This window comes from Schistocerca nitens, chromosome 4 (genome assembly GCF_023898315.1).
Source record: "Schistocerca nitens isolate TAMUIC-IGC-003100 chromosome 4, iqSchNite1.1, whole genome shotgun sequence".
Classification (NCBI taxonomy): Eukaryota; Metazoa; Arthropoda; class Insecta; order Orthoptera; family Acrididae; genus Schistocerca; species Schistocerca nitens.
This window is the reverse complement of record NC_064617.1, coordinates 974,351,094-974,367,055: the sequence shown is the minus strand read 5'-3', so window position 1 is coordinate 974,367,055 and position 15,962 is coordinate 974,351,094. Positions and strand designations below refer to the sequence as shown.

Genomic DNA, 15,962 nt, shown 5'->3' with positions numbered 1-15,962 from the left:
CGCGATGTCGCCAAACACGGATGCGACCATGATGATGCTGTAAACAGAACCTGGATTCATGCGAAAAAATGACGTTTTGCCATTCGTCCACCCAGGTTCGTCGTCGAGTACACCATCGCAGGCGCTCCTGTCTGTGATGCAGCGTCATGGATAACCGCAGCCACGGTCTCCGAGCTGATAGTCCATACTGTTGCAAACGTCGTCGAACTGTTTGTGTAGATGGTTGTTGTCTTGCAAACGTCCCCATCTGTTGACTCAGGGATCGAGACGTGGCTGCACGATCCGTTACAGCCATGCGGATACGATGCCTGTCATCTCGACTGCTAGTGATACGAGGCCGTTGTGATCCAGCACGGCGTTCCGTATTACCCTCCTGAACCCACCGATTCCATATTCTGCTAACAGTCATTGGATCTCGACCAACGCGAGCAGCAATGTCGCCATACGATAAACTGCAATCGCGATATATCAAAGACGGAAACGTGATGGTACGCATTTCTCCTGCTTATACGAGGCATCGCAACAACGTTTCACCAGGAAACGCCGGTTAACTGCTGTTTGTGTATGAGAAATCGGTTGGAAACTCTCCTCATGTCAGCCCGTTGTAGGTGTCGTCTAAAGTGATTTGCGAGTGAACTATGCGCTACAAAAGATGGTAACTTTAACAGACATTTCCAACTGTAAACTGGGTACTGCACGGGATAAAGTAGCACAAAGAATGAAATTGTTTGCCGGGAGGTCCCATGAGGAGAAGTTCGGCCGCCGTGTTGCAAGTCATTTTTAGTTGACGTCACTTCGGCGACTTGCGAGTCAATGATGATGAAGAACACACAACACACAGTCATCACGAGGCAGAGAAAATCCCTGACCCCGCCGGGAATCGAACCCGGGACCCCGTGCGCGGGAAGGAGAACGCTACCGCAAGACCGGGAGTTGCGGACAATGTAACACAAATTACCGTTCAAACATTCACAAGGAACAAAACAAGCCCTCTCATGCTCTGAACTTTGATTCGCACCATTAAACTGCTTAGAACTTTGTAACTTGTGACGTGAATCACGTTAACACGATACGTTAGAAAATATCGTTCAAAAGTCAATAAAATGGTCGCCTCACAGTAAAAGTAGGCTCCACCGTTAATGCAAAATCACAATGTGAGAGAGCGAATGCGTTGTCGTCTGTAAGATAGGCAACCCACATTACTGTTGTGCATGCCGTATAATCTCTTATCGTGGGCAGTCTTAACCACGCAGTGTGGTGAGGACGTGATCAACCGACATTCCGGTTTATGCTTTGTTCCAAATGCATGCAGTTAAGCTGTTATTAAATGTTGCTGGTGTCGAGTGGAAAAAAAACACACAGTTTTCCAACATAAATGCTTTATTGATTTTATTTCAAATTCATTTACATTTAGGATTCTTGTGATAACCTGTTGTTTAACCGCATGACTACACTGCAGTTCACACGTAACACTTAGGCAGGAACATCGTTTTACAATTCGTCATGTGGAACATCCACCTGGAAGGCGAATAGGCAGTTGGAACATCCGTCTCTGGGGCGAATATAGCTTTTTTCTGACATACATACAAACATACATACATACATACATACACGCACGCATACGCACACAATATACATAAAGTCATTCTTCAATGTGGGGATTTATGTGAACAATTAAAATGAATAAAGTGTTGATATTAAAAGATTTTAGTTTTTTTTCAATTTCAGGAAGAGAGGCCATCTAGTCTCGAACAAAGCTTTTGAGTCTTGTTCAATATTTTAGCTGTACAGAAATAACGAATTGAGTCACTTTGGTAGTCCTGAGATCAGCTAACAGTGGAATTTGGAACTCTTGGCGAATCATGGAAAGTCATACTCCGTGTTTATCGTATCTGGCACATTATCGTCGGAATTAAAGATTGTTCACTTTTTCGGTTGGGTGGTGCTGATCGACTTGTGTAGAAATTGTTGCATTCTGTTCTTACGAAAATATTCTGAACCAGTTCGTTTTCGGATGTTTCTGATCCTGTGTCGTGTTCTAGCGTTGACATCTAATTAGTGAAAATAATTGTAATACGATTAGCTGCCTATCTTCTCAAGCTAGCAAACGACCAAGAAGCGATGCTGAAAGTGAATGAGCTATAATAAATCGAATCGAAATTGGTACTGTGTAAAGTACATATCAATGTACAGGAAATATTTCGAACGAGTAAAACAGTAGTTTATAAGGAAAGAAAACCACATTAAAAAGAACTGTAACCACACTTGAAAATAAGTAACTTGGTATTTGCGATTTTATGAACAAAATTTTTCATTCCAATTTTCTCCAAGCAAACCCACCGAAACATAAACTAAATTGTAGCGTTGTAAGAAAATGAAACGCCTATAGCCGTCCTGATCTTATGTATTATGTAGCTACCAGTTTCGGCGCTTCAGTGCGCCATCTTCAGCCGTTAGTTGATGCTGAAGGGGTTATCACGATCTATATATACACTGCATTAGTGGCCAACATAACTGGTTTAGGCTGACTGCCTGTAACTGTGATGCCAGCACTGCAACCATCAACTGCAGTTGATGGCTGGAGTGCTCTGATGCAGCGTATATATGGATCGTCGTAACACCTTCAGCATCAACTAAGGTCTGAAGAAGCGCCGAAACTGGTAGCTACACAATAAATAAGAATGACCTTGGTCCCCAAGACCTCCAGTCAAAAGGATGGACTTACAAAAACCGTAGCATGGTCAGGTAACTGTCTGTAACACCCCACCCGTCACTTATCTGGTTTTGGCGTGTGTTCATCCCAGCTAATTGACTAACAGATCAACAGAGAGTGCAAAACTGCCGCAATACCGGATAACGCAAAGAAAGTAATAAGGCCCTGTGACTCCTGATTCAACTGCGGTGGCAGTGCTGACATTAATTGATTCAGAATTGATCCCTTTTAATTAAAAAGGGGTGCACATTGATGTTATATTCAGCTATTGAACACCGGATGCAAATGTTGAACATAAAATTAATTAAGAAAGTGACTTCGGATTTCAACTACTGGATTGAAAACAGATGCAGTCGATTAGCACAGATTTATATAAAACTCACGACCATCAATCATCACATTACATGACTCTCCCAACAGGCAGTGGGAATAAATTGCGTTTACGTGGAGCAAAGCGCGATAAATCAAAATTAATTCCTATCGACTGACCCAGGCGTAATGCGAAGTGCGAGAATTCTGCAATACACAGCCCATGAAACCCTCGTGGAAACTTTGCCGACGTGATACAACAAATTAATCAGTGGCCTAACTCAGGCCGGAGTGGGAGCAATATCACCGAATTCAGCGTGGCGGGGCGGCGTTGTGCGGACGTCGGCCAGCCTCCTGCTGCTGCAAGGCTGCGCTCGTCTATTCACTCCTAGCTATCTTGCTCAGTAATAGCTGAACGAAAACTTTCTATCTCCAAGCTCAATCGTTCCATTTGCTAAGTCCTAAACTGCAGAGATGCTCACTCTTTCTCAGGCACGCTGAGTAAAGAACGCCACGTGTGCACTCTAGGCAAGCTGGGAATGGAAAACCTCTATGGGGACTTCTCCCAGTCCACTCTTCACCTCGGTTTCCCCTCCAGCAAAATCACTTACGTCAATTGCAGAGCAAGTAGCGTTAATTATGCGTCACTTCCCAGCGCCGACCAATGCCTGCTCTGGGAACTGAACGAATTCCCACAAAATTCCCCTTCCTCTCAACTTCTGCTATTTAGCTCCTCCCAGGCCACCCATGAAGGTTAACGTCTGCACTAAACACCAATTTTTCCGGAATTCTGACTCCCAGGAGAGTACTTCAAATTCCTCGGTCCTACGTTCCCATCAGAGGCCGGCGTATTTCATTCTGTCGCTCATCACCTGATTTACTTCAGACTCTGTGGACCGTGACTTCAGCGTGAAGTTGCTATAGTCACGAACACGTATATTTTGACCTCTGTTGACCGCTCCACCGTAGCTTTGCGCGGCTTTCTCGCATGTTTCACTGAAAATGGGACGATGGACATTTATCAACAGGCGTACAAGTTCTCCGTCTGCTTTCCGGTACACCAGCATGGGGCCAACCACCCCCCCCTCACTGTCACGCATCTTAAGGCAGCTGGAGGCCACGCCCCGTTACCGCTTTCTCTAGAGTTTGAGCCGCCATAAGCTGCCTATTGTCGCTTCCCTTCGCCGCTCCCCAGCCGCGCGCCGTGGTCAACTCCAATACTTCCCTGGGGTAAACTAGCCTCCAATAAATCGACGCGTTTCCACAAAGTTTTCATGTCGTGTGAATTACTTTAAAACCGTCACCCGACATTAATTATTCCAATACGTCCATACTATACCCTCTACAAGATGCATTGTGCCTTGTCAGTCATTTTTGTTCAGCCCTACTGTTCGCTCAACGTGAGTTAGGTGATCTTTAATGACTTCATGTAAGGGGCATAGTTCTTGCCATCTTACATGTCATGTGAAAGAACTTAAAGAATAAGTAGGATTATCTGCCTGTAAGGCGCAATTTTGTGAATTCAGGAACATTAGTGTGTGAGGCGGGTGGGTATTTGGTCTTTCCAGGAACTCTGGCCTGTGAGACGGTGTTGGTGTGGAGTTCAACCAAGCTTTGCTGGGCAAATCGACACGTGACTATACCACGACTAAATATCCAATGAGACTCTCGTAGTTGGCTAGAATCGTAAGGTGATTTTCACGGCCTCTAGCGGAACAAACGTAAACCATATCCGCCTGTCAGACAGACATTTTGTTCTAAGCCTCAAATGTCTGGCACAGGGTCGTGCGAAGCACCTTCAGATTATTTCTCTGTTGTGACCATAGTTGTTTGTGCAGCGAACCTCCCCACTGGAGGACGTTTTAGTAACGAGTGACTTCCCCGACTGCCGGCAGGATGATCAACCACTTCCCGAACCACTACGAGCTGTCGCGGAAGGACCTGCTGGTGAAGAACATCAAACGCTACCGCAAGCAGCTGGAGCGCGACAAGGAGCCGGTAGCCGAGCGCAGTGACGTCACGGGCCGCTACGTCTACCTCGACTTCGTGCCCGTCACCTTCGTGCTGCCCGCAGGTGGGTCTGTCTGCGGCGCGCTGGCTGGAGGCGCTCGTCCAGAGGTGCAGATGCGTACGGTTGTTGTGATCGCTCAGCTATTCTAATATAAATTCTAATATAAAAAAAGGGAGGAAGGTTTATCTGTTTAGCAAGAGTAATAGAAGGCAGATTTCAGACTACCTAACGGATCAAAACGAAAATTTCTGTTCCGACACTGACAATGTTGAGTGTTTATGGAAAAAGTTCAAGGCAATCGTAAAATGTGTTTTAGACAGGTACGTGCCGAGTAAAACTGTGAGGGACGGGAAAAACCCACCGTGGTACAACAACAAAGTTAGGAAGCTACTGCGAAAGCAAAGAGAGCTTCACTCCAAGTTTAAACGCAGCCAAAACCTCTCAGACAAACAGAAGCTAAGCGATGTCAAAGTTAGCGTAAGGAGGGCTATGCGAGAAGCGTTCAGTGAATTCGAAAGTAAAATTCTATGTACAGACTTGACAGAAAGTCCTAGGAAGTTCTGGTCTTACGTTAAATCAGTAAGTGGCTCGAAACAGCATATCCAGACACTCCGGGATGATGATGGCATTGAAACAGAGGATGACACGCGTAAAGCTGAAATACTAAACAACTTTTTCCAAAGCTGTTTCACAGAGGAAGACTGCACTGCAGTTCCTTCTCTAAATCCTCGCACAAACGAAAAAATGGCTGACATCGAAATAAGTGTCCAAGGAATAGAAAAGCAACTGGAATCACTCAACAGAGGAAAGTCCACTGGACCTGACGGGATACCAATTCGATTCTACACAGAGTACGCGAAAGAACTTGCCCCCCTTATAACAGCCGTGTACCGCAAGTCTCTAGAGGATCGGAGGGTTCCAAATGATTGGAAAAGAGCACAGGTAGTCCCAGTCTTCAAGAAGGGTCGTCGAGCAGATGCGCAAAACTATAGACCTATATCTCTGACGTCGATCTGTTGTAGAATTTTAGAACATGTTTTTTGCTCGAGTATCATGTCGTTTTTGGAAACCCAGAATCTACTATGTAGGAATCAACATGGATTCCGGAAACAGCGATCGTGTGAGACCCAACTCGCGTTATTTGTTCATGAGACCCAGAAAATATTAGATACAGGCTCCCAGGTAGATGCTATTTTTCTTGACTTCCGAAAGGCGTTCGATACAGTTCCGCACTGTCGCCTGATAAACAAAGTAAGAGCCTACGGAATATCAGACCAGCTGTGTGGCTGGATTGAAGAGTTTTTAGCAAACAGAACACAGCATGTTGTTATCAATGGAGAGACGTCTACAGACGTTAAAGTAACCTCTGGCGTGCCACAGGGGAGTGTTATGGGACCATTGCTTTTCACAATATATATAAATGACCTAGTAGATAGTGTCGGAAGTTCCATGCGGCTTTTCGCGGATGATGCTGTAGTATACAGAGAAGTTGCAGCATTAGAAAATTGTAGCGAAATGCAGGAAGATCTGCAGCGGATAGGCACTTGGTGCAGGGAGTGGCAACTGTCCCTTAACATAGACAAATGTAATGTATTGCGAATACATAGAAAGAAGGATCCTTTATTGTATGATTATATGATAGCGGAACAAACACTGGTAGCAGTTACTTCTGTAAAATATCTGGGAGTAAGCGTGCGGAACGATTTGAAGTGGAATGATCATATAAAATTAATTGTTGGTAAGGCGGGTGCCAGGTTGAGATTCATTGGGAGAGTGCTTAGAAAATGTAGTCCAGCAACAAAGGAGGTGGCTTACAAAACACTCGTTCGACCTATGCTTGAGTATTGCTCATCAGTGTGGGATCCGTACCAGATCGGGTTGACGGAGGAGATAGAGAAGATCCAAAGAAGAGCGACGCGTTTCGTCACAGGGTTATTTGGTAACCGTGATAGCGTTACGGGGATGTTTAATAAACTCAAGTGGCAGACTCTGCAAGAGAGGCGCTCTGCATCGCGGTGTAGCTTGCTCGCCAGGTTTCGAGAGGGTGCGTTTCTGGATGAGGTATCGAGTATATTGCTTCCCCCTACTTATACCTCCCGAGGAGATCACGAATGTAAAATTAGAGAGATTAGAGCGCGCACGGAGGCTTTCAGACAGTCGTTCTTCCCGCGAACCATACGCGACTGGAACAGGAAAGGGAGGTAATGACAGTGGCACGTAAGGTGCCCTCCGCCACACACCGTTGGGTGGCTTGCGGAGTATGAATGTAGATGTAGATGTAGATGTGACTGTTTAACTATGTGCTGTCGGGTGTACAGCCAAGTTGTCGATTCCGTGTAGTACACAATTTTTCGATTTCCTCGGCGAAGCGATTTGTGTTCTCGCAGCCTGAACTCCAACAAGTTTACTAGGATTAAAAAGAGTTTTGAGGAAAAAGAATCTGTAGCACTGACACTTTGCGACCTTAGTAAGGCGTTTCACTACATTCGTCATAAGCTACTCATACACTACTGGACATTAAAATTGCTACACCACGATGATGACGTGCTACAGACGCGAAATTTAACCGACAGGAAGAAGATGCTGTGATATGCAAATGATTGGCTTTTCAGAGCACTCACACGAGGTTGGCGCCGGTGGCGACACCTACAATGTGATGACACGAGGAAAGTTTCCAGCCGATTTCTCATACGCAAACAGCAGTTGACCGGCGTTGCCTGGTGAAGCGTTGTTGTGATGCCCCGGACGAATCCAGGTTCTGTTTACAGCATCATGATGGTCGCATCCGTGTTTGGCGACGTCGCGGTGAGCGCACATTGGAAGCGTGTATTCGTCATCGCCATACTGGCGTATCACCCGGCGTGATGGTATGGGGTGCCATTGGTTACACGTGTCGGTCACCTCTTGTTCACATTGACGGCACTTTGAACAGTGGACGTTACATTTCGGATGTGTTACGACCAGTGGCTCTATCCTTCATTCGATCCCTGCGAAACCCTACATTTCGGCAGGATAATGTATGACCGCATGTTGCAGGTCCTGTACGGGCCTCTCTGGATACAGAAAATGTTCGCTGCTGCCCTGGCCAGCACATTCTCCACATCTCTCACCAATTGACACCGTCTGGTCAATGGTGGCCGAGCGACTGGCTCGTCACAATACGCCAGTCACTACTCTCGATGAACTGTGGTATCGTGTTGAAGCTGCATGGGCAGCTGTACCTGTACACGCCATCCAAGCTCTGTTTGACTCAATGCCGAGGCGTATCAAGGCCGCTATTACTGCCAGAGGTGGTTATTCTGGGTACTGATTTCTCAGGATCTATGCACTCAAATTGAATGAAAATGTAATCACATGTCAGTTCTAGTATAATATATTTGTCCAATGAATACCCGTTTATCATCTGCATTTCTTCTTGATGTAGCAATTTTCATGGCCACACAGGTGTGGATTTGGAGGCATTGTTCTGGCAACCCTCAAATCTTATTTGGAAAACAAAGGGCAGATTGTATCAGCCCAGGGAACACTATCATATGAACGGAAGTTGGAATACGGAATTGGTAATAGGCCCCCTCCTGTTCCTACTATTTGTAATCTCTCATGAAAAGTACTTGCAGTTTGCAGATGACACAACTCTGCCCTCGAAAGGCGTTGATGTCAGCAAGGCTCAAGAAGAAGGAGGTACTTTGTGTAATGCTACAAAGGAAAAGTTTGTTATAAAGGGCATGAAAATAAATAAGAAAGAACGCAAAAAATGATATGTAGCTTAAGTGACAAAGGATTCCTAAATAGTGCAGGTGCTGTGAAGCTTTTGGGATTCATGGCGGATAGTAAACTCACTTGGCAAAAACACACTGCACATGCGTGTGACCAGCTGCCACGAATTATGCACCTTCAGATGAAACAGAAGCGTGTGTTAACTGATCAGTATCCGGTGATGGTATATTATTCACCGTTGCACAGCCATATCAGCTATGGCTTGTTACTATGGGGTTACTCTAAAGGCTGCAATAAAATACTACTACTACAAAAAAGGCAATAAGGGTCATAAAATCAAGCAGAAAACTGCACTACTACAAACCCAAAAAAAAAAAAAAAATGGTTCAAATGGTTCTGAGCACTATGGGACTTAACTTCTGAGGTCATCAGTCCCCTAGAACTTAGAACTACTTAAACCTAACTAACCTAAGGACATCACACACATCCATGCCCGAGGCAGGATTCGAACCTGCGACCGTAGCAGTCGCGCGGACTACAAACCCATCTTCACACGTGTAGGAGTGAAAAAATTTTCAGTCAGTATATCTTCATTTGTCTCATATATGTGAAAGAAAATCATGAAACATTCACCAAAAGGAAAAACGTCGACAGTTATAACACACACAATAAGTAAGACACAGACATCCCAAGCTGTCGACTCTCCTTGACGCTGGACAGTTTTCCAACATTAGCTATTAAAGTGTTCAACCATCTAAATACTAAAATACAGTCTTTGAAACTGGTGAAATTTTTACGAAAGATATAACAAAAACTACGGCAAAAACCACGGAACAGTTTAAATGAGTTCTTTGACAGTCAAACAGCAAACTGGGCTCCCTAAACTATGCACTACTATATGAAATGAAGTGAAAATGAACTTGTTCAAAGTTCTCACTCTGTATGTCATCAAGTATATACTGTACTACTTATACAACTTTGTTCTTGTATTTTTATGCACACTTACCTTATTTTTGTTCTTGATTTATTTTGCTTGTGTAATCTTAACCTTGTAACACTGACACAATCTGTCTTGACTGGCGAAGGACGTAGCTTTGGTAATAAATGGTAATAACCAGACTCTGACGGGTAGCACTCAGTTCTCAAGGCTTCATAAGTGCATGACGTCATTTTGACGTCACGTGCGGTATCGAAGACAGCAGGAACAGCTGTCGAGTTTCGTTAGCGTACGATGTGGGATGCTTGGGAGTCACGGTATTGGATTTCGTAATTGATACTTTCCGTATCACAACTTGCGTGTTATGAAAGTGTGACGTTTCAAGGCAGCGGCACACAAAAGATTTACAAAATCACGTCGTTCTTGTTAAGATTTGTTGTATTAAATGTCACATAACGACATACCGATGGTTAAAGCTAATGTGCAGTTCTGAAGTATGAAGTAGTTTGTTCGCGTCCAGCGGTTTCCAAACTGAAATACTGTGGGACTTCCTTATTAATTGGCCGGCCGGTGTGGCCGAGCTGTTCTAGGCGCTTCAGTCTGGAACCGCGCGACCGCTACGGTCGCAGGTTCGAATCCTGCCTCGGGCATGGACGTGTGTGATGTCCTTAGGTTAGTTAGGTTTAAGTAGTTCTAAGTTCTAGGGGACTGATGACCTCAGATGTTAAGTCGCATAGTGCTCAGAGCCATTTGAACCATTTGAACCTTATTAATTTAACGTAAGTACGTTCTGCTGTATTTGTCGTTATATACATGTAAGAGTGTTCCCTCAGGATTGAGTTGTCATTCTCAGTTATTTGGAAATTAACCATGAAACACGCAAGTGCGAATAAATATTCAAAACGCGTTGATCATCAGGTAAAGCAAACTACCATTCACAATTAAAAGCATAGAAAAAGAATTAGAAGGCTACTTAGTCTCAGGTATCTGCAAAGTTTAAAAAGAATATTTACGAGCTAGTTCTTTTAGAACACGTCTTTTCCAAGCAAGAATGTCTTCGATTAAAGTCGATATTTATCCACCAATATGATATTTTTCGTCATTCTACTACAACGAATTGTGCAAATACCGATGCATTTTTCAAGAGACCATCAATTTGCTTGTATTTCGAAAAAGCATTTACTCATAGAGCAGAAGTGAAATGGGTTGCCGCTCTAATTCGTCTGCTAGAATGGTTCGTCACATTTTTAATTACAGAGCTACACTTCAAACTAGTTTTCAGAGTTCGTAGAAGTAAACCTACGATGTTGATATACTTTAATGAGCAGTGTTGAATATATACATTCAATGAGTTCAATACTGGCTGGCTTTAGCTTGTTGTTTGCTTGTAGCTCTCACTTTCGGGGTTGATGAAGGGGTATTAAGTTTTTCAGTAAGTTTCGAAATTATTCCTGCAAACTTTTAATCTCTCCCTTAACATCAGCTCAGTGCACATTAATGCAGAACTTTACACATTTATAAAAAAAAATGCAACTTAGATGTTTCTGTATCCTGCAGTAAACAAGAAGTGCAACTTCCAACTCTCTCCAATTGAGGCTAATGTTATTGTTTTGACTTGCCATTCTATATTCCCGAAGATGCAAAGCTGGTACTTTTTGCCGATGATACAAGTATAGCTATCACACCAAACAGACAAGAATTAACTGGTGAAATTGTAAACGATGTTTTTCAGAAAATCATTAAGTGGTTCTCTGCAAATGGGCTCTCATTAAACTTTGACAAAATACAGTATATACGGTTCCACACAGTAAATGGAATGACACCATTAATAAATATAGACCGGTAGCTAAGGTAGAATATTCAAAATTTCTAGGTGTATGCATTGATGAGGGGTTGAATTGGAAACAACACACTGAGGATCTGCTGAAACGTTTGTGTTCAGCTGCTTATGTTATTAGGGTCATTGCAAATTTTGTCGATATACGTCTCAGTAAATTAGCTTACCACGCCTATTTTCATTCTATGCTTTCGTATGGCATCATTGATGCACAAAAGCGTGTAATCAGAATAATTGCTGGAGCTCATCCAAGATCATCCTGCAGACAATTATTTAAAGAGCTAGAGATCTTCACTGTAGCCTCACAATATGAATATTCACTTATGAAATTTGTTATTAACAATCCGAACGAATTGAAAAGTAATAGCAGTGTGCATGGCTACAACACTAGGAGAAAGGATGATCTTCACTACTCAAGGTTAAATCTAACTTCGGCTCAGAAGGGGGTAAATTATGCTGCCACAGAAGTCTTTGATCACTTACCTAATAGCATCAAATGTCTGACAGATAGCCATATAGCATTTAAAAGGAAATTAAAAGAATTTCTTAATGGCAACTTCTTCTACTCATTAGATGAATTTTTGGATATAGTAAGTGGTTAATTTCCCCAACCCCCACAAAAAAATTAAGAATATTAAGTGTCATGTAATATTTTGTGTAACGTAATATCTTGCATAGACACCTTTTATTAACCTGACACGTTCCACATCATTACGAAGTGTCGTATTCATGATCTATGGAACAAGTACTAATCTAATCTAATCTAAAGTGATGTTCGTCTCACTTGTTGTGAACCGAACGGTCACGAAAGTCGACAGACAGTTCTTCCCGTCTTCGATACAGATCGTGACGTCAAAACGACGTCACGCGTGCATGAAGTCTTGTGAACTGAGTGTTACCTGACTGTGACGTATTGTTGGTGTCGTACCGCCATTTATAGCAGAATTCTGCTTTCTGTGGCCGCTGTGCCATTTGGTTGTCTTTTGTTATTCCGAGCCGTTATGTTACTCCTTGAAACGAACATTATCTCAGACTTTTCCTGCTCAGGTGGATTAGCTGACCAGCTAGATCTTAATACAAATATTAATAAATCGAGTGTTGCAGTCCAGACTTGTTTAACTTGAAATCTCCATAATGGTTTATTAGGGTTCAGAAGTATTCATTTCGATAGACTCCTTAATTACGCTGTCCCAGGAATACTTTGAAGTAAACGATCTAGAGCACGCCAAGCTCTGACTGATGTGCGTCTGCTGATACTATAACATTGCAATAATACCCTTAGCTTGTAGCAGACGGAACCTGGAGAGTCTCTGAAGACCTTAAAGATATTGGTTGCGCATGTCAGATGTCTAGCGGAAGTTATGAGCTCTTAGGCACTGTGAGCGTGATTTTATCCGTGCGCCAAGCTTTATGGACGAAAAAAAAATTGGAAATTTGCGGTAAGGTCTTATGGGACCAAACTGCTGTTGTCATCGTTCCCTAAGCTTACACACCACTTAATCTAACTTACGCCAAGGACAATACACAGACCCATGCCCGAGGGAGAAAAATGTTCAAATGTGTGTGAAATCTTATGGGACTTAACTGCTAAGGTCAGCAGTCCCTAAGCTTACACACTACTTAACGTAAATTATCCTAAAGACAAACACACACAATCATGCCCGAGGGAGGACTCGAACCTCCGCCAGGACCAGCCGCACAGTCCATGACTGCAGCGCCTAAGACCGCTCGGCTAATCCTGCGCCCCGAGGGAGAACTCGAACATCTGACGGAGGCTTTATGGACGGTTTGTCTCAATGAGACGAACTTAATAATTGTATTTAATTGAGAAGAAGAAAGTTTAGCATTTATTCTAATTTGGATGGGAACTACTTTCTGTACTGAGACGGTGGCGCAAGCAACGTGTGTTTGGAGAGGACCAGGCACACGCTTCTCGCTCTCTTTCAATTGTGAGCAGTCCCGGGGTGCAGTCATTGCAGAAGTAAACTGCTTTATTTGTTTTAACTATGACTTTGTTTTGTCGAGCTAACCGCAAAGACTTAAAAAGACTTCGAAAACGCGATAACTGATACTGAACAACAGATCATCTCTTAGACCTCAAGACTTCGAGTCAGTAAACAGTGACATTGTTTCTTTATCGTGATGGATAAGAAGTGCCAGGTACGTCTTAATACGTGGGCTACACATTTGTAACATGACCTTACGAAACGAAAAATCCTTGAAGAGGTCCTGGAACATTTAAATTCCGTTCCTCCTTATGTGAAATTGAAGAAGCTGGCCAGCTATCTTCACTGGGTGTTTTAGTGAAGACAGGACCGGACGGATCCCTGGTTCACAGCATCTACAGAAAACCTCTCAAGCCATTTCCATTCGTCTCGGGACCAAGCAAAGGACTCTTGCCCATTAAGCTCGACAGCTGTAAGATGGAGCGTCATAGAAGAAACATACCTACGAGTATTGTTCCGAAGGAATGGATACACAGACTGTGAAATTGGGCGGGTGTTGTAATTAAAAATCAAGAAACCTGAGAAACAGTTTGAGACTGAGACACAGAGAAAGAACCCAAGGATCGCTTATCTACCTTACGCTGGCCCGATATCCGCAAAGATTGGTGGGCTCCTTCGGAAACACGGTGTTCAATGTATTACGTTCCCGTCAACAAAGATAAAGAGTCTTCTTTGTGGTGGCCGCTGTGGCCGAGCGGTTCTAGGCGCTCAGTCCGGAACCGCGCTGCTGCTGCGGTCGCAGGTTCGAATCCTGCCTCGGGCGTGGATGTGTGCGATGTTCTTAGATTAGTTAGTTTTAAGTAGTTCTAAGTTCTAGGGGACTGATGACCACAGCAGTTGAGTCCCATAGTGCTCAGAGCCATTTGAACCAAGTCTTCTTTGTAATGTTAAAGGCGATCGAGGTCTCGGAAAGCCGGGACTGGACCGCATTCCGTGGCACTGTGTGGTGTTCCACGTGGAGGAGAGATACGAGGAATATCAGTGGCACAACCGATCAAACCGACGTCGCCGAGCACTGTGTCCAATATAACCGAGAAAACAAATACGACGGGAAGGCGGTGCAAACTTCAAGTTTTCCGTACTGCGTAGTTAAGGAGTCTGCCGAAAGCAAGAAAACCGTGATCGAGGTTTGAATTTAAGGAGGGCTTGTGGTGTAGCTCTCATTTATTACGATCTCGTCGGCCATCTCACCCACGCTGAGAGAATGTGTGTTTCGCTGGATAACAGTGCGGTATCTTAAAACCAAATTAATATCAAAAGACGTAAGCGGGAGTCGAACTCCGCTATAAATATCAAAGCGACATCAACCATACTCCACAGTCTGGTTGGAGTCCAGAAAGGGAGCATGGCGCAACACAGTTCGCAACAGCTCAAGTGGACGATCGGGTCGGTCGTCGAAATATCGTGCAAAACAAGGGATCAACAGCTAGGCTGCACATCAGTATCTTATTATTATTATTTACTAAGAGTGGGTCTGGTCGTTTCGTTCTGTGTGTGTGTGTGAAATCCTATGGGACTTAACTGCTAAGGTCATCAGTCCCTAAGCTTACACACTACTTAACCTAAATTATCCTAAGGACAAACACACACACCCATGCCCGAGGGAGGACTCGAACCTCCGCCGGGACCAGCCGCACAGTCCCAGACTGCAGCGCCCCAGACCGCTCGGCTAATCCCGCGCGGCTCGTTTCGTTCTACATCATACGAAAACATTACTTACATAATTCATACGAAGAGCCAATTTATTACTTTTACTGCTTTCTTTGTAAATCACATATGTATGGTGAAATATTTCTGTTGGTTGGTTAACACACTCATGTTCAGAAAAAAACAGACCACTTTGAACGACTAGAGATAGGACGTTCATATTCACAGAACATCTAAGTTAGTCAGTCTCAATGGAGACAAGTCTTCCGAAGTAAGAGTGATTTCAGGTGTGCCGCAGGGGAGTGTCGTAGCACCGTTGCTGTACACAATATACAGGGTGAGCCACCTAACGTTACCGCTGGATATATTTCGTAAACCACATCAAATACTGACGAATCGATTCCACAGACCGAACGTGAGGAGAGGGGCTAGTGTAATTGTTTAATACAAACCATAAAAAAATGCACGGAAGTATGTTTTTTAACACAAACCTACGTTTTTTGAAATACAACCACGTTAGTTTTGTTAGCACATCTGAACATATAAACGAATACGTAATCAGTGCCGTTTGTTGCATTGTAAAATGTTAATTACATCCGGAGATATTGTAACCTAAAGTTGACGCTTGAGTACCACTCCTCCGCTGTTCGATCGTGTGTATCGGAGAGCACCGAATTACGTAGGCATCCAAAGGGAACGGTGATGGACCTTAGGTACAGAAGAGAGTGGAACAGCACATTACGTCCACATTCTAACACCTTTTTATTGGTCTTTTTCACTGACGC

At 43.7% G+C, this 15,962-nt stretch overlaps 1 protein-coding gene across 1 annotated transcript in view; it reads left to right on the top strand.

Moving 5' to 3' along the window:
* LOC126252736 (polyglutamylase complex subunit TTLL1) overlaps positions 1 to 15,962 on the top strand; it is a gene marked incomplete at its 3' end in the record, with an annotated part of 207,609 nt that overhangs the window by 79,218 nt on the left and 112,429 nt on the right. Inside the window, exon 4 of the mRNA XM_049953639.1 lies at positions 4,918 to 5,096. Within this exon, the coding sequence (XP_049809596.1) occupies positions 4,918 to 5,096 (179 nt within the window). The remainder of the gene's footprint in view (positions 1 to 4,917; positions 5,097 to 15,962) is intronic.